The sequence below is a fragment of the Cupressus sempervirens genome, chromosome 3 (genome assembly GCF_028749045.1).
Source record: "Cupressus sempervirens isolate cs-2001-9-10 chromosome 3, ASM2874904v1, whole genome shotgun sequence".
Taxonomy (NCBI): domain Eukaryota; kingdom Viridiplantae; phylum Streptophyta; class Pinopsida; order Cupressales; family Cupressaceae; genus Cupressus; species Cupressus sempervirens.
In genome coordinates, this window is record NC_143120.1 from 779,883,070 (window position 1) to 779,902,428 (window position 19,359).

At 37.2% G+C, this 19,359-nt stretch overlaps 1 protein-coding gene across 2 annotated transcripts in view; it reads right to left on the reverse strand.

Moving 5' to 3' along the window:
* The window catches only part of LOC149569106 (DNA-directed RNA polymerases IV and V subunit 2-like), a 261,527-nt gene that overhangs the window by 71,440 nt on the left and 170,728 nt on the right, over nt 1-19,359 (reverse strand). For both annotated transcript variants that reach the window (XM_089821887.1, XM_089821888.1), the window contains exons 4-5: nt 7,660-8,323; nt 7,234-7,465 (exon numbers count right to left, since the gene is read on the reverse strand). In XM_089821887.1, the coding sequence (XP_089678013.1) occupies nt 7,234-7,465; nt 7,660-8,323 (896 nt within the window). The remainder of the gene's footprint in view (nt 1-7,233; nt 7,466-7,659; nt 8,324-19,359) is intronic.

The following is a 19,359-nucleotide window of genomic DNA, read 5'->3' on the forward strand; positions in this document are numbered from 1 at the left end:
ACTTGATTTCTTCTTTGACTCAAGAATCTGACACCTTGAAAGTAGTTCTTAATGACAAGGATGAAATTACTATGTCTGATCTGGATACCATGGTTACATATGACATTCTCCCATCCTGTGAAATGTTTTTCAGATATCAAGGACTTATGGGCTACAAAAAAGAAACATTGAGAAAAATGATAGCAAAGTTGTGGGCAACCCTTGGAGATTGTCAAGCAATAGAAACAAGAATCAAATGTGACAGATAGAAAATGGGATGTCAAATTCTTGATGAACATGGTAATCTGATTATAGTTGAAAGGATGACTTCAGAATATACAATCAGGGTAAATGCCAATTTAGATTCTAAGGATTTTGGTTCTCACACAATGAACAAATTTGTCTTGTATAAATCTTTGGCAAAACACTTGTGAGATTCTCTGGCGGCAAATTCCAAGGTTGTGCAATCAGCATATGTAGATGAAGTAAGGATAGAGGCAACATCAAAGACAATGGAGATTATTGATCTTCCTACAGTGCATGATGTTATCATCAAATTCAAGACACTAGGGAACAATCTTTAAGATTGTTGTTTTGTTTTCATTTCTATTTGTAGATCAAAGAGGATGCATTGCATGAAAAGATGTAATTACATGTAATGCAAGTTGCATGTACAATTGCTTGTAACCCAATAATTTCTCTTTTAGTTAGACTAGGTCAAAGTTGGTTGAGTTGCTCCCACAGTTTCCTCCATCTTTTTCTCAACTCCTTTGCCTATATAAAGGAGTGCTCTCTTATTGTAAACTTATCTTTTATTGTATGCAAGAGAGCTCTAGAGAAATTGTGCGATCAGAACTTTGATTGTGTAGCACTATTTTGATAGAAAAGTGAATACAAAGGAGTAATTAAAACTAAACTTTGATTGAGTGCAATTGTTACTTGTGTGAATTGGAAGTTTTGTCTATGATTTGCATATGTTATCTTTGATTCATGTGAACTTGTGTTCTTGATAATTGAGTGTAAAATGAGTTAAGAAGCAATTGGAGTCAGAGTTTTGACTAGGAGCAATTGTAGAGATATATAGACTAGAAGCTTTGTTTGTAGCTTATATCTCTTTCTTGATTCACAAAATAATTTGGATATCTTTACTTTTGAAGTCTTTCTGCCCTATTAGTAAAGCTTATTCATATAGAATTATGACTGGACTTAGAGACAAATTGGTACACTTTCAGCTAGCCTTTGAGTTAGAGTTGGTTTATCGGCATCACCTTTTTCAACTTTTAGATAGAAGTTTAGTTAGAGATTTCACCCTAACCATTACTCACTCCACGTGAAGTGGATTCTTTCATAAAAGCCAAGAAGAAAGAATATTAGTCACATTCTTTTACAAAATCTCTCAACTTCTTGCTTACCTTGAGTTGATCCAAGGAACGTTGAGAAGGGGGAGCCTTCCCTTTAAGGTAGGAGAGACTCTGTCTCACACACTATGGTTGGTCATCCTATTTTGGGACTAGATTTTACCCAAAATTGTTGGTTGCAAAATATCCAACCAACACATTTTTTAATATAGACTAATATTCTTCAAGCATTGCATCTTTCCAAGGCTGGCATCATAATGCCTCTTCAACACTTGAAGGTTAGGATTCTATTAGATTGGATACTAGAGTCATAGCATGAGTGACTTCTAGTTTTCTTGCTTTCTCCAAATATCTCATCAAGTTCTATATTGTTTTCTTCACTCATATTTCTCACCCATGGTGGCATTTTTTTATTGTTAGCGTTTTCAACATTTTTTATATCTAAAAAAGGGAGTACATGATCTTCTGAACAATTTTCCCTCTAATTCTCAACTGTGGGGTTCTCATCTAATTCTGTAGTTGATTCCACATTTGATTCATCAATGTTCTTAGAAAGGTTATAAGCAGTATCTTCTTCAAATTTTAAATCTGTACTCATTTCAATAGTTCTCTATCCAGGAATGTAAACCCTGTAACCTTTGGAGGGTTCACTATACCCTCTAAATATGCCTTTCTTCCAAGAGGATTCTAGTTTAGTTCTCTTTTCTTTCAGAATATGAATACATACAAGACATCCAAATATTCTTAGGTGAATTACATCTGACTTGTTTCCTATAAAGATTTCTTCAGGGGTTATAATCTCTAAGATTGAATGACATCTATTTTGAATGTTCACTATGGTATTAAAGGCTTCAACCCAGAATGAAATGTGGAGGATTTGCTCATACATCATGGCTTTAGCACATTCAATGATAGATCTATTTTTCCTTTATGCCACTCCATTATGTTGATGATTATAAGGTACTATAAACTCCCTCTTAAACCAAACAAAAGTGCAGAATTCTTTAAAGATTTCAGCAATGTATTCACCTCCATTGTCAGATTTGAGGGTTTTGATTTTCTTCCCTGTTTGATTTTCGACTAAAGTCTTAAACTCTTTGAATTTGGATAACACTTCATTTGATTCCTTAGTTTTTAGGAAGTAAATCCAAGTTTTCCTAGAGAAATCATTTATAAAAATTACATAATATAGGCACCCATTTAGAGAATGGACTGACATAGGACCACACAAGTTGGTGTTGTTAATGTTTGGTAGCTCTAGTTGGATAAACTATAGTGCAAATTATATATATATATATAAGTGTGAGATAAAATATTTACATTGATATATTAAATATATGAGATATCTATTTGTCATTATATTGATTAACTACTAATGAAAATACTTTATCCTATATTAGACAGATGGCTGTCATTTGGAAAGCATATACCAAAATGGCATTGCAACTACATTTGCAGTGATCTCTGGAAAAATAACATGGTACCAAAGCCAATGCAAATGTAAGAAATCCCTTCTTAATATACATAAGTTTTCTAACTATCGGATGAAGATAATGGATGGAGACAATGAAAAAATTGAAAGTTGAAAACCCATCACCAAGATTGCAGACCATTAAAGAGACCGGCAAATAAGCCTAGAACACAAGGTTGGAATATATGAATAAAGGGAAACCCAAGGAAAAGCATAGCAGCGATGCCAATGATGGAACAATTGGTTATTTTCCCTAGCAAAGAGAAGCGTTATTCACACCTGCGAGTATAAACATGTTGCCACCTTTTAGAGTGCTCTTGTTATTGGATGTGGAAATTCTGGCATGGAACTCAGCCTTGACCTCTCTGACCATAATGCCTACCCTTTCATGGTTGTCTACAACACGGTGCATGTGTTGTCGAGAGAAATACTAGGGATGTTAATGCCTGGATTAGAAATGACATTAAGAATGTAGTTCCATTCTAGGTTGTAAATTGCTTGCTCTTGACTGTGGCAGAGTTCATGTTAGGCAAAACAGGATGCTATGGCCTCAAACGCCCTGCAGTCTTGTAAAACACCTATCTTGGACATCAGAGTACGTGCACTCATCAGACATAAGTGTATTAAGGTGTTGCCTAGCACAAAATGCTTTACATGTCACAGTGTCGAATTCGTTGACGACCAAGACATTTAGTTCAAATCTGTCATTATAGCAACTCGATAAACAAGCAACGTGCCCCACTGGATCCCAAGGGAGTATTAAGTCATTCAAGGGTAAATAGAAGGGGATCCCGAGGGATTATTAAGTCACTCTATTAGAATGGGCAGCACACCATAAAGAGGAAAGGCTAGTTAAATTAGTCGATGGGTACAAAAGGGACCCACTTACTAGGTATGTCATACTGTAATTTTATTATTTTTATTTATATATAATTATAATTTAACTTATTTATATATGCAAGAACATAAGACTTGGTGAATAATGGAGGCTCTCTCTCTCTCTCTCTCTCTCTCTCTCTCTCTCGCTCTCTCTCTCTCTCTCTCTCTCTCTCTCTCTCTCTCTCTCTCTCTCTCTCTTGCTATATATATATATATATAATTGATTTCATAGATTGAGTTATAAGATCATATGTACTCCTAATACAAAAGATATTGATTTATTTCTAACAATGTATTTTTAAAAGTATCATGTTTATATCCATATCGGAGTATGAAAGTTAAAGATAAGAGTTATTCTCTTTAATCTTGTCCTCTGAGTATGTTCTTATACGAAGAGAGAGATTGAAATTCAAAAGGGGCCTGAAATTTCATTACAGGCAACCTTGAAAGAGATGGAGCAAATAGAGGATACGGTTCCGTCAAACTTTAGTGATCTTGGATGTATTGACTCAAAGGGAATAGATCATGTTGAGAAGGATTCTCCAATGGTCAATAAATTGTAGCAAACAAGAGGCCTGTGATTCATGAATATACCTCATGATTGTGATTTTATTGGGTCTATCCCCTGTGTACATCATGAGGAAGTGACGACTTCCAAATGATTCTCACTTGTATTTGCAGAAGTTATTGTAAGGTGATGATCTTATAATAACTTCATTCAAATGTCAAATGAGTTGACATTCAAATATCAAATGAGCTGATATTCAAGAAACTAGAAAGTCAAATTAGTTGACTTTCAAATGTCAAATGAGTTCATATTTGCCAAATGAGTCGGCACTCAATAAATTAGGAAGTCAAATGAGTTGACATTCTATAAACCATTTTTACATTGAGGTAATGTGTTATTCATATTATGTATGAATCTTGTTTATCTTCCCTAGCTAAGAGGGAGTGTTAATGTTTCGTAGCTTTTGTTGGATAAAACTATAGTGCAAATACATATTATATATATATAGAAGTGTGAGATATTTTATATATACATATATATATAAGAGATATTTATTTCATTATATTAATTAAATACTAATGAATAGACATGTCCCATATACATACTTCATCCTATATTAGAGACATGACTGTCATTTGGAAAGCATATACCAAAATGGCAATGCAACTACATTTGTAGTGATATCTAGGAAAATAATAGTTGTGACTAAGTTCAAGTACTGTTTTAGATTTATGTTCACTTTTTGGAAAAAATCCTTTAGTATTTTTTCCTAAGGCATATCCCTTGCATGTTCCGATATGATCAATTTTTAGACTAGCTAAACCTCTTACAATCTTTTCTTTAGATTGGAGAGCACAAAAAATGAAGATCACCAAGTCTTCGATGCCAAATTTCATTTGATTTTAAAACTTCATTGTTTACACTAGGTTTTGATGGTTAAAAAGTTTGTACAAGCTTCCATCTCTCAAACCAATGGTGATTGCATTCTTAATATTAGAGCTCTTAGGCCAGGATAGAACTTTATATTCTTGAAATGTGATACAATACCCTTGATTTGCTAGGCCTAAGATTGAAACCAAATTTCTTCTGATGTCAGGTACAAATAATACATCCTTTAGTTGAAGAGTGACACCAATTTTCAATTGTATTGAACATGTTCCAATTCCCTTTACTGGATGTGTAGAGTTATCCCTTATTATTACTTCTTCACTGGAGTGACCTTCAAAAATTTCAAATTTGTCTTTGAATCCAATTATACAACAAGATTCTCCAATATCTATTATCCAGGTACTTTTTTTGGTATTTAGCTCACTTGTGGAGCTAGAAAGAATGTTAAATTTTCACCCTTTACTTCTGCTAGGGCAGCTTGGATTTTCTTCCTTTCCAGGCAGACTTTGTGAGTTTGACCAAATTTGTCACATTTGAAGCATTGTACTTTAGACCAGTCTCTTTTCTTGCAAGTTTGATTTCCTTTTCCTCTTTTCCTTTTGAATCGACTCTTCTACCTTTTATTATCTGTATTTGTTTGAAGGGCTTGAATTTCTCCCTCTTGATTTGTACTAATTCCTCTTGAAACCAGTCTTGACTCTTCTTGTGTGCAGTCATTCTTAAGGTGGTCAACTTTTGACAATTCAGGTCTAGAGCTCATCTCACGGATAAAAGTTTCCCAGGACATGGTAACCATTTAAGGGATATTATAGATAGTTCTTTGTCATCTACTTGATTCCCGATGGGTGCAAGTTGGTCTTTTGATTCTGCAGTACTCAGGAAATAAGATGTAATAGTCTCTCCATTGTTCATTTTGATATATTGCTGTTGTTGTGTCAAGGTGAGCAATCTGCTAGTATTATTAATTCCGAATGTGTTTTTTATAGTTATGAACATTTCATAGGCAATTTTGAGATTTGATATGGATGGAAGTATGTTATCTTTAACAAAATCTATGATGATCTTCATAGCTTTATTATTATGCCTTTTCCAAGTTAGTTTATGTGGATCATTTTCAGGCATTTTCTTATCTTCTTCCACATACCCTTCTAATTCAAGTTCTCATAAAATAATCATAATTCGAATTTTCTGCGAAACAAAATTGGAAGCACCTTCAAGTTTGTCTTCCAGTCTTACGTGGTTCACCATGATTTTAATCTTAATTTTTGATGATAACCGAGTATAAATGCTCTATCAGTTTTGGCTCTGATACCATGTAAATGTATACAGGGTTTTTGATAGATAGTCTGAATAATAATAGCAGATTTGAATTCACCATATAGGTGACAGTAGTGAGCAATTAAATATATTATAGCCTTTATGTAATATAAGAGAAAAATCTGAACATGAACTGATGACTGTGAGTGGAGAAATGTTGACCGCTGTTTAAGGTACTGAAGATGCCATTGTATATATGTATTTCTCTCCAAACAGTGGTCACTATAAATATAATGTCAATGAGCCATGTCTACGTAGAAACATCAAGCTACGTGGCTATGGCCACGTAGGATCATGTCCCTACGTGAACATAATCACAATTCCTTTTTTGTAACTGCTGTTTAAGCATTTCAAAGATTATAATATGAAGCCCGATCATAACAAGGAACCCGAACACATTTGGTATGATTAATGGATAATATGAAAAGATGCCCGATAATGGGGAAAATCATTTTTTATTATTTTAATCACCAGTTAATATATATATATATATATATATATATATATATAGTGCTTCAATTCAACTGAAGCTATAAATTTAACAAAAATGGGAAAACCTTATAGATACATAATTTTACTGACATTTAAATGATGAAGTTTAAAAGCAAGTATAAGATGAGCAAAATATTTTTGCACCAAATTATAGAAAGCAGCTTAGAAAAAATTCTGCATTAAAATAAAGTAAGGGCCAAGGTGTTTATTCACACTCTCCTTTCACTATCTTGAACTTCAAATTCATTATAGTAAAATCAAATTTAATTTTTAAAAAGGTACCAGAGACAAATATCTTACACCTTGTCACAGATAATGAAATCTAAGCAAACAATACTTACGGGTATCTCGCATCCCCAAGCTTTGCAGCATATTGAACCCTCAGTCGCATTCTACGCATCTCAGATAGAGTCTGCAATGGATTTGTTGACTTAAGGTTTGCCACAACTCCTGTGCATTTAATATTGAATTTGTGAGGATGAGACCAATTTCCTGTAGAAAATGCTCTCACAAGACCATTTGTGATGATTGAAGCATCATTGTATATACCCATTGAGTCGAGATTCCCACGTACTGTAAAAGAAGGGAAAAATAGAATCATTAAATCTAATGACATCCAGAAACAAGTACCTGTCATTTAGTATAGTTGAAACCTTCAATTTGTAATTTGTAAGATAAGAATATGCTGTAATCTACATCAAAGTGCACTGAGGCACCCTAAATTCTGTAAGTATGCAACATAGGAATGAGATATTTAGTAAAAATACCTGAGAGTTCCCTCTGAATTCCTTTTCCCATTCTATTACAGAAATGTCTAACCAATCCCTGTAATTCACGACCCAGCAGTTCACCTGCTAGTTCAAGTCTCTTGTTTTTATAGTCATCTTTGTTTTCAACATGCCTTTGACCAAAATAAGCTGATAGGAGACAACTAACCATGTATCCTAAAAATATGGCTTTTTGTTTATATCCCGTTATATATGGAAAAAGGCATGCCTTAAGGACCTCCTCAGCATCTTGACTTTTTTTTGTTTTGCTCTTGAGCTGGTCATTAATATATTCCAAAACTTTACCTTTTTTTCGAAACTCTTTTAGCTCTGCCTCAGCCTTATAAATGGATGCCATCAATATCTCACTCATCTTAGAATCAGTCAATGCATTGCCTATAATTTGCATCATTTCAAAATCTGATTCCACACCCAGGGCATAAAATACAAGTACAACTGGAACTGTAATAGATGAAAACCTAACAGTAATCACTTCTCTTCCACTAAACCATTTGTCATCTTTGGATGTCTTGATCACTTTGACAAAAACTTTGTTCATTTTCCACATATATCCACTAGAATGAGGTGTATATGTTGCCATCCAGTTTGGCGTACTTGATATCCAAATACGATTTGTACACCGTTCCTCTTGTGCAATAAAGACCTGCAAGACAAAAAAAACTAAGGATACTCAGGAAGTTAGCATTCCCTGCATGATTTCAAATATGCATAAAACATGTCTCTGAGGCCAGTGCATAGTTACATTCTAACATATAGAAATTGCAAAACACATTGGTATCTTCCATTTTTTAGGTTTATTGGAATTCAACAAGCCAAAGGTCAGCATCGGTGCCCAATTAAGAGAATGAGTAATAGTGAAAAAGAAATTATTTAAAAATTGGAACACAAAAATAACCCAGTCAAACTGGAATCTTTTAGCCAAAGCTAGTAGATGTAAAAACAATTTCACAAAGTTCGGTATATCAGGATTAGCTATCCAAAAATAATGATCATTCTCAATTCGCTTTAGTAATTACAACAATCTATTGATATCTACTGGGATTTTGTTTTGATTATTACAAATTGTTATCTTTAATTTTTTTTTGGTACCTGTGTACAAGAATGAATCCACATCAAACAATCTACCAGGGAGCTATGATTCTCCATGACCACCCAATCCATCTACTGGATGCTCCCTGGTTGGTGGGAGATTATAGATTGGGTGATTGAAACTATCTGGAGGCCACATAAGGCAGGGGGATATTATCTATCTGGCAGGGGTAGCTCACTAATATGCATCATCTTTTTCATCAAGCAGCCCAACCTAATGAGTAGCAAATAGATTCTACTCCTGGATAAACCATACAACACAATATATAGCAGAAAATATCTTTGCGGGGAAAAACAGCAAACCAAAAGTAGAGGTTTTTTTTAAAAAGTCGGGATTTAAACAAGAAAGAATCAGATTTAAAAAACGTTCCAAAATTGTTGAAAACTAGACAAAAACTACTTTTTTAAAATCAAACATATTCCCATAAGAGAAAGAAAGCATCCAAAATAGAGTTTATAAGCTTTGTTGGTGAATGATTCTTTGGTAAGTTCCAAATAAACATGATAAAGTTAATGTTAACAATAGAACATTTCAATATTGTGAATAAACCTCTAGCTTTGTTGTATGAAGTGAGTGGATTGTAAAATGCTACTAGCTTGTCATGCCCCTTCTTGATATAGGATTAAACAATAAACAATAATAATTGAAATATGTATGTATATAAAAGATTAATATTAAAATTTGGTTAAGTTAAACTTAAAGGAATGGTCAAAAGGCATAAATGGAAAAAGTTGTGTCCCCCTCAAACATGAGGTGTAAAAGGGAGAGAAGAGTACTTCATTTGAGGGGGAAACGGAGAGAGGAAGAAAGACGAAGGATTAAGGGAAGAAGGAAGGAAACAAAAGAAAATGAGTAAGTGACCCTATTAAAAGGTGAAGGGTTACACAACCCTTTCAAAGGGTGGTAGTTATGAAGGGTGTGACCATTGACAAGGGCAAACATAGTGAAGAGGTGTGACCCTTCCTCAGAAAAGATATTAACGGGAAGATGGATCAAATGGAAAGGAGAAAAGGAAGTAGAGGAGACCTAGAGAAGATTTTAAGCAGAAATACAAGGAGGGATCTGAAGTAAGAATTGAAAAAGAAAGAAGAAAATAAGTAGCTCTAGAAGAAGGGGATATGCAGATCTTAGATGGGACATTTGCAATTTTGAAGAGCAGCAAAGACAGATTTGAGAAGTCAACGATAGGTGAAGATTAAAAAAGAAGTGAAAAAAGAAACAGTTGTCAAACAGATGTATCTTTATATAACCAAAGGGTGTGCCCCTTTTATAAGAGCATTAACAAATGAAAAGGTAGAGAATAAAAAAGAGAACTTCAATTTTGAATGGTCCAAGGGAGACAAAATTGCATAATTATTTATTAGTCCAAAAAATGAAACAATAAAAGTGGTGACTCAAATCCCGTGAATGGCGGTGACCATTTTGCCAAGAAAGTATAGAAGATCACCTATCAATCATTGCCCAGAGATCCAACAATCATTAATCCCTCATGATATCAATCAATGAGAAAGATCAAGCAAACAATCATCAAATCCGTATCAATCATCATTACTTCAACTTGGGACCAAGGAAGAAAACAATTCAGCAACCAAGCATCAATCTATTGAATCAACAATCACCTAATCATCACTCAATAATACCTTATATCACCAAATCAAAGAAATGAATTAATTCAATCAATCAGTCACCAAATTGGAATGTGATATTACTATATAATCTCTCATAAATTAAAGGAAAGCAATGATACACTGCCATGATTCCAACCAAACTCTGATCTGAAATAGTCTCAAGAAGGTGAGACATCACAGTTTATGACATAACGAAATATGCCTTTACATCCCGATCAATAATCTGAAACCATAATTGCAATCTGTTTGATCTAAGTCGGTGTTATAATGGAAAACAAAAAAACACTCTCATGATACAAATGCTTGCTGCTATGCCATGCTTAGGACCATTGTGACAAGAGGATGCCATTCAGTGATGACAAAGGATCGCATTAAGAATGGCATCGTCTTACTACCACCTAGCCTGAGCAATTAATAAGAAGTGGTCAAAGGAAATGATTATGTTAATGCAATGACAAATAATCAATGGTATACAACCGATTAGCATAATGAAGACATTTACATAAATTTAAATTAAATTATTTACAGAGACTAGTAAAGAACACATGTCAGGACAGCAGCGTTGAAAGGGCGTGTCTCCTTCAAGAATAGAGATTTAAAAGGGAGAGGCAAATAAATTATGAAGGGACAAACCATGAAGTAGAAATCGTCAAAAGGAAAAGATAAGACATAATAGAAGAAGAGCAGATTATAAATTCAGACCTGAGATCTGAGTATGAACATTGTGTGACACATATATTACATTAAAAATCTATTTGTGATGGTGTTTATTAAGTTATATATACAGTTCTAAATTATGATATTATGTGATTATTCATATATGGATACATGTAATGTCCCCTTGTAAAGTGTCTTAGAAATTTGAGTCAATAAATATGAATTCTTTACCCTTACTATGGATTACATTCTTGTATACTCCTCAAAGCCTTTGTACTAGATGATTCATGGGTGGTGATAATATTATCTTAATAGAAAATCCTAGATGTCTTGTAGAATAGTTGTACTATACAATTAATATTAATATCCTTACCATCATTACCGGAACAATTTTATAGATGCCAAATGGATATCTTATAATTGCACTTAAGATCCCTTCTTCATTTGATAAGACTGATTCAAGTATGCTACATGCTCTTGATAATTAATAGCTTCCTCTGATCTAATAATGAAAATAATATCCTATAATGTTGTCTTGCAGTTGCTTCAAGTGACTGATTGTTATTCTTTCATACAGGCCTTCAATGTGTGCAATGGATGTGCTGACAATAGTCTATTATAGCAATCTAATTTTTTACTTAAATGTATTATTATTTTCTTGCAATACTCTGTAATGTTTTAGGCGCAACTTCTCAGCGATAACAGTGTATGGCTCCAGCTTGTTGGCAGACTATGATGAATGAATAGTGGATGCTTTCACAAACAATAACCACTCCGAATTAGTGATCAATATTGTAATGTTCAAACGCTGTCACCTCTGTTTTATCAGCATTAACTCCCAGACACTGTATCTATGGCTCTAATCACAGGTTGAGATGTCTATATTATAACAATACAAACATTGAATATTTCCCTACCACTGGATGTCTGGTGAACTTGGGACTACCTATATAAGGAAACTTTATATCTTCCTTATTGCCCAATCTTTTACCAGTGCCGTGTATTACAGATTACTGTGGTATGTTTTATCTTTTCTTGGAATACCTGTATGTTCAATCTTATCTGTCTGACTAAGATGCAAGTACAGATGCCTGGATTCCTTATGTGGAATCCAGTTTGTTCCACTTGCATGGATGAATCTGTATGTTTGCTTCCTCTCTGTATATTTACTTCCGTTCTCTCCCAAGGAACGTAATGAGTCTGCACTTCATATTTGCTCAGGCATATTGTATTTGATGTCCGTCCAATACTCGGTGTTGATGTGTCTTCTTGCAATTGGTAAATGAAATCTTCACTTGGATTGTTCGATGGTTTTTGGTGCTATCATTCCCTCCTTTGCAGTTACAAACTATATATTCTTTTCCTTCTAACGCTACTCATCTGCTCTTAGTCCACATTGGCAGTCTATTTTCCAGATCTATGTTTGATGAGTCACTTATTTCATCTTGCTGTCAGAGATGGATTGCCTTTAATGATCTTGTTCGCTCCTCCTTAACAAGTGAAGAGGATTTTCCTTTTATATTATCTTCCACAAATGAAGAGTTGCTTGGTAAAGGTACACGACTTAACTCTTCAAACTTGACAACTCTCCAAATATTAATGTAAGCGGTGACATAACTTTGGTATGCTTTAGGGACTTATTTGTTATCATTCTCATTTCTAGAATGCAGTGGTGTGTATCATGCATTTAGTATTATCAATATGTATCTTTGAATTACAATTTTGATATATAATAATATTTATATTATAATATCATTATTTATTTGTAATATAAATATTTTCTTTCATTATTATTCATTTAATAAACTAAACTATTTAATTATAATAATATAACTATAATTTATTTTTTCCATTTAATCATTTACTCTTATATTTAATTATTATTATTATTGTAAAATTCCATTTTAAAAGGGGCAAAATAGGGGATATGACAATACATAGACAGATGTACACAAATAACCTTATAATTCTGATTTAATATGTTGTGTTTGCCAATTCAAGAATATTTTATCATAATATTTGTTGTGCGAAATACTATATGCACTTTCTAACTGCTGTAATCAGCCATGGTAGAGAAAATGAGGGGATCATATAATGGGTGAAATGGTGATGAGGTCACCTTCTAAGCACGCCACCTCATGGTATATGTCTAAGGAATCTTGTTTTGAGGTTTCCACACCATCAACCCATTGCATATGGGAAACCCCTCTTTTCGCCTTAGTTGTCAATGGGTGTTGGTGTCGTCGGTAAACTGTGTGTAGCCGACGAGGTGGTGTCGTCGGTAGGTTTTGTATTCTGTAGCCAACTTCGTCGGTAAATAGTTTGTAGCCGACATGTTGTATGTAGCCAATGGACTCCTTCGAGAAGGTTCCTCGGATAGTATTTATATCCCCTCCGCGAGATCATTGTAATCATCAATAATCATAAGCATAATGTAATGTTCTAGCATGTGTGAATAATATACGGAGTTCTGCTGTTCGTGTTCTTATTGTCTGTATGCGTTGATTTATTTTACCCGTACGGTAAACATTTGACGTCGTTGCCTTATGAACCTGGAAGGTGGGAGGAATGAAGATTAATGCCAAATCAACTTAACAAGGATCGAAATAAGGTCAAGGGAAAAGATGGAATCCATATTGCGCAAGAAAATTTAATTCTAGCATAGCAAGCCGAACGCCAAAGGAGATTTCAGAAGATTGCCGATAGAAACCGGACCATGAAAGAATTGTTGGAGGAAACTCGGCAGCGGGTGGAATTGGTGGAAGAAGCATGGGAGGAGTTTTTGAATTTGTGTTTGCCGAGGGAAGAGAATCCAAACGGGAGAGCATCAACTCACACGGTTCAAAGTGCCAACGGAGCAAGAGCATGGAGTGAACTCTTCCTCCGAGATATACTTCAGCAGGGGGCAACTTCAGACGACCCTTCTTCACCAAGGTTCGGAGCTATTGAGACCGCCAGTGTGGGTGTACAATCCGCCAGTGTGGAAGTGCAGACCGCCGGTGTGGGAATGCAGTCCGCCGATGTGGGAGAACAGTCCGTCGGTGCGGGAGTGCAAACCGCCGGTGTGGGAGTGCAAAGCCATGGTGTGGGAGTGAACAGTGCCAATGTTGCAGAACCGAGCAACGCCTATTTACAAAAACCAATTGTGATGGAAGGACCAAAAGAAAAACTGCCGAAGTTCGATGGCGATGGAACCGCCGATCCCATTCAACACTGCAAAACATGTGAAACAATCTGGATGGCAAATGGTATAACTGATGAAGACGACTAGATGAGGCAATTTCCGACCACCCTACAGGGTGTGGCAATTGACTAGTTTACTAGTACAGACCCGCAGAAGCTAGACAGTTGGAATAACATTAGAAAGGAGTTTATGGCCGAATTTCAACTGTTGCGCAATGATAATGAAATTGTAGCAAAGATCTTCAATACCAAGCAGGGGAAGAATGAAATTGTCCGCGTCTACACCAAGAAATTAAAAGATTTGATAAATAAAATGGAAAATAAGCCAGAGGACGAACTTCAAAAAAGATGGTTCGTGGAAGGTCTACGCCCAAAGTTGTGGAAGAAAATAAAAATCGTGCCACCGCCGTCATACACGGAAGCTTATAACAGAGCATTTAACCTCGAAAGTGAGCAAAAGACAAAGAAGAAGAAGACTAGCTCCTCTGATTCTAAGAGCAACGAGCCTTCCGGAGAAGATAGTAGCGACGATGAAGGCAGCAGCAAGAAAGTCCGCGCCCTACAGAAGGACATCATCCGCATGATGAAGGAGTTTTAAAATATGCAAAAGGAGACAAAGGGTAGTGAGCTGTGGTGCACAGAGTGTAAGACCGACGGTCATACTAAAGGATCCTATCCAAAGAACCAATTCTGCGACATTTGTCAGATCATGGGCCATTTGACCAAGGAATGTCCCTTTAACATGAAGACCAGAGGATCTCCGCAGGTACTTCTTACACAGAAGGCATCCCCGTCAGGCAGTAGCAGAAATACCAATAATGTTGGTGCTACGTCGAGAGGATACAAGAATAATAGACGCGGGCAGAATAATAATAACAATGCAAACAATAACACTAACAATACCACCAAAAGCCGAATCCAGTATGATGCGAATGGACAGCCGATCGTACAATGCCGCGCATGTAACTTGTGGAAACACCTTGCCCGGGAATGTCCAACTGCAAATACCCCTCAGCTATTATGTAGATGGTGTGGACCTGGCGACCGTGACGATGCCAAATGTCCAAACTCTGGAGTTAACTTGATCATTGTCGAGACAGCTGAAGAAGAGGTGTTGGCGATTACACGGAGGCAAGCAAAAGAGTACCTAGACCCGACAGAAGAAAAGAGGAAATTTGGGGAAGCACGGGTGGAGATTGAAAAGGCATCGCAGGCAGAAACCTCTCAGTTGAGGGACACCACCAGCACTTCAGCAAGGAATTTCGCGAAACAAAACATTGTGCGGCAAATTTTGCAAATGGAGATACCTATCAAGATAAATGATTTGCTTCTTACAATGCCCCAGCTCCAATTCGCCCTCACAAATATTGCGCCAACTCCGAGGATACCCGGAGAACAAGATAGAGAAAGAAATTGCTACAAGCGGAGAAGACCAAATGTTGCTAGCCCTCGCATCTGGCCGTCATCCCGCGGTCGTCAAGATGGGGATCCTCGGACATGTTCTCACAGACACAATAGTCGACGAAGGGTCCGACGTAAATGTCCTATCCAAGGAGACCTGGAAAAAGTTGGGGCAGCCGACATTGTGGCCCCCTACATTTCAGTTACTCACAGCGGACCAACATGGCATTAAACCTCTGGGCATACTCATGGCACAGCCGATGACGATTGGCACACAGTTGTTCCTGTTGGACTTTGCCGTCATTCTGTTGAAGAGAAAAGGGTATGACGCCATCCTTGGCCACGAATGGCTTATTCAAGCCAGAGTAAGACACGATTGGAAGAACACCTTGTCACTTGAAAGTAAAGACCGGCGATTTGTTATTGATCTACACACCCAAATGGTCGGGGAAAAGGCCCTGTCATCAGATTCTGAGGGAGAGCATGAGGAAGGAAGACAATGTATGGAACCAGATCGGAAGGGAGTCCTGCGATTGGACGGAGGATCAACGGATGATGACTTGGATTTGGTCAACGGTCTCTACCACTAGCAAATAGAGGACTACGAACTATTCCAGAGTTGCAATGTATTGACAACTGAGGAAGGTCCAAGCGAGGATGGATTTCCAAAGGAGTTTATTGAGGTAAACGAGGGGGAGGCACCATTGGATGTTACACCCACTCATACATTCAATGAGGGGGAGACAATTAAGTATAATGAAGCCACATTGCAAATAATGAATTTGGGAGATGAGGTCGATGAGTCAACTTCGAAAAAAGTGTAGTTGCAGCAGAATGAATCAGAGAAGGAGATCGAGGTTATTGTGAAAATAGTGACAAAGCAAGAGCTCTCGGAGAAAATGGAGATCAATGAAATACTGGAGAAAAAAATTGAGAATGAAGAAAGCGAGGGCAAGCATACGAAGAGTACGAAAAGAAAGCGAGCGAACAAAGTAAAAGGAGGAGAAGTGATGAAAATCACAAAGGAAGATAGAGAAGGGAAGAAAATCGCACATGAAATAAAGAAGAAAACCACAGTGGAAGGACATACGAAAAAAATCAATGAGGAAGAGGGAGAAGTAAAGAAAATCACGCAAGGAGAAGGACAGCTGAAGACAATGAAGGTTGATGGAAAAGTAGAGAAGAAACCAGATGATGATCGAAGAGTGAGCGGAGTTTGCTCGGACAGGGGTCCCGCGGACTATTCTACGGACACCTCTTTCATGGGCTGTGTCTCCACGGGAAGTCTTTTGTTCCCCACGGCCTGCCTTTATCTCCTATGGACTTTTGTTGTGCGGATGGCTTTCTATTCTCCACGGATTGCATCTTGGTGTTCGCAGGCTCATCTTGTTCATTGGCGGCTTCACTTTTTCAACCACAGCGTAGTGCGGCTTTTTCCTATCTTTCGCAGATTCTTCTGCAGGATGCATTGTGATTGCAGGTTGTCTTCATTCTTTCTCGGTGGCATCTTCTTCCACCCTCAGTGGTGTTCTTTCTTCCGCAATTTCCTTTATTTCTTGCACATTTACTTCTCTATCCGCGGATGGCTCCCTAGTTCATCGGGTGGCATTGCTATGTATCTTTCGACTCCCTCGTTGTCGTGGAATGGCGAACTGTGGAGGGAAAATTGAGTTTTATTTTTTTTATTTGAAAAAAATTTGAAAAAAAAAAAACCACGGACTGTGTTCTGCGGGCAGCCTGTCCCACAGGCACATGTCCACGGGTGTCTTTCTGCAGAACTTGACATTTCCTGCAGTGTACTTCTCAAGTGCTACAAAGTCTTTTCTATATCCCAACGAAGCCTTATTTCCATTTGCCCATGGAGACCTTAACGCCCACGGCCAAGCAGGACGGTGTGTTGTCAAGAACCCACGAACGTAACTGCAAGGGATCCTCTGCTGCTGTTCGCCATTTTCCCGCGGAGCTTTTTTTTTTTCATTTTTCTGCGGAGTACCTTTGCGCGGGGATGATGAATTGTTGGCGCTTTTGGCCCTAATTGCAAGTTGCAAGAAGGGAGCCAAGGCGATTGGAGAGGGCGGCGAGATTCCCATTTTTGTGGGTATTATTGTAAAAGAAACTTTTTTTCAGAACAAAGAAAATGCAGTTGGGTTCCTGGTGAAATTGTGCGCTAGGGATTCCCGATATGTAAAGGAGGCAAAGAATGCAAGGGGATATATGGAGTTGTTAGATCTAAGCCTGAATGGATCGTGTAAAGCCTGGCGGAAGGCCAAGAAATTGTTGGATCGCATGAACAGACAACATCGACTAGTAACCATCTAGATTGAGGAATAGATTTAGAAGTGTACATTGTTTATTAGATTCTACAGGTATCCTTTTGTAAATATGGTGCCTCCACGCGGGCCTAATACACTTCCTGACTATTGTTCCACAGCCGGCATTCATCATTTCTACGGGTGTTTATCTAATTTTCGCGGACTTCTTTCCTCGCGAGGTGCTCCTTTTTGCTGTCTTCCTTTCATGTTGTGTTCAGCGGTTAATGAATGAGCTAGGAATTGGAGAGGGAGAAGAAGATTGCAATACACCGATAGATGCAGAAGGGTGTCAGCAGGTTTCTAAAAAAAAAAAGAAAAAAAACGTCAACAAATCAAGAATGCTCAGAATGAGTAACAGATGATGCCAAAGGGAAGGGAAAGCATCAGCGGTTGCCAGAAAGAGTAGGATCAGTAGATAATCACATAAACAGTATGTTTCATGCAGTTTTGTGTGGATTTCAGAGTGCTAATTTGGTCTTGGCCCCAGGACCCCGCGGTTGCCCTCTGGACCCCTAGTCGTTGCAGTTATCAGTCGTGGAAAGTCTGACCAGTTGATGAAGGATTGGAGCTTCTATAGGCATGGAGTGTCTATGTACCAGAGGCACTTGGAGTAGGTGTTGGATGTGAGGCTATCGTGGTAGATGCATAGAGAGCTCGGGGGGAGCTGATCATCCAGTTGGAGGCAGTACAGCAACACTTGGCTCAGGGTACCCAGGAGTTGGAAACAGAAAAAGCAGCACAAGTGGCTATCAAGGTCAACTTGAGGAGACAGTGTTGTGTTAGCAAAGGCTACAGGTGCAGTGTGTTTTGGAGACTAGTTTGGTTCAAGCATGGGATGAATGTGATACTAGTGTCGCAAAAACAGATCTATCTTGTTACTTAGTTAATGTATTATGTTTTGTTAATCTGTCTCAGATATTTTGTAATTGTCGTTCGGAGACGATTTTTTCTTTTGGGGGGGATGATGTCGTTGGTAAACTTTGTGTAGCCGACGGGGTGGTGTCATCGGTAGGCTTTGTATTCTGTAGCCAAGGTTCCTCGGATTGTATTTATATCCCCTCCAGGAGATCATTGTAATCATCAATAATCATAAGCATAATGTAATGTTCTAGCATATGCAAATAATATACGGAGTTTTTTTGTTCGTGTTCTTATTGTCTGTATGCGTTGATTTATTTTACCCGTACGGTAAACAGTTGGTTTAGGAATATTGGCAACAATTCAAGAGTCAAAGTCGTAGATAAAAAGTGTTCAAGTTCAGTCATTAACTCTACATTTTAGGATAGTTGCAGTGTTCAAGTCATGGAAAGGAAACAATGAGGTCAAGTTTTGTCATGATCAAATGAACAATGGGCAACAAATTGGGTCAAGCCCGAGAGGGCTTGCTAGTTCCAAATTCAAACTTAAT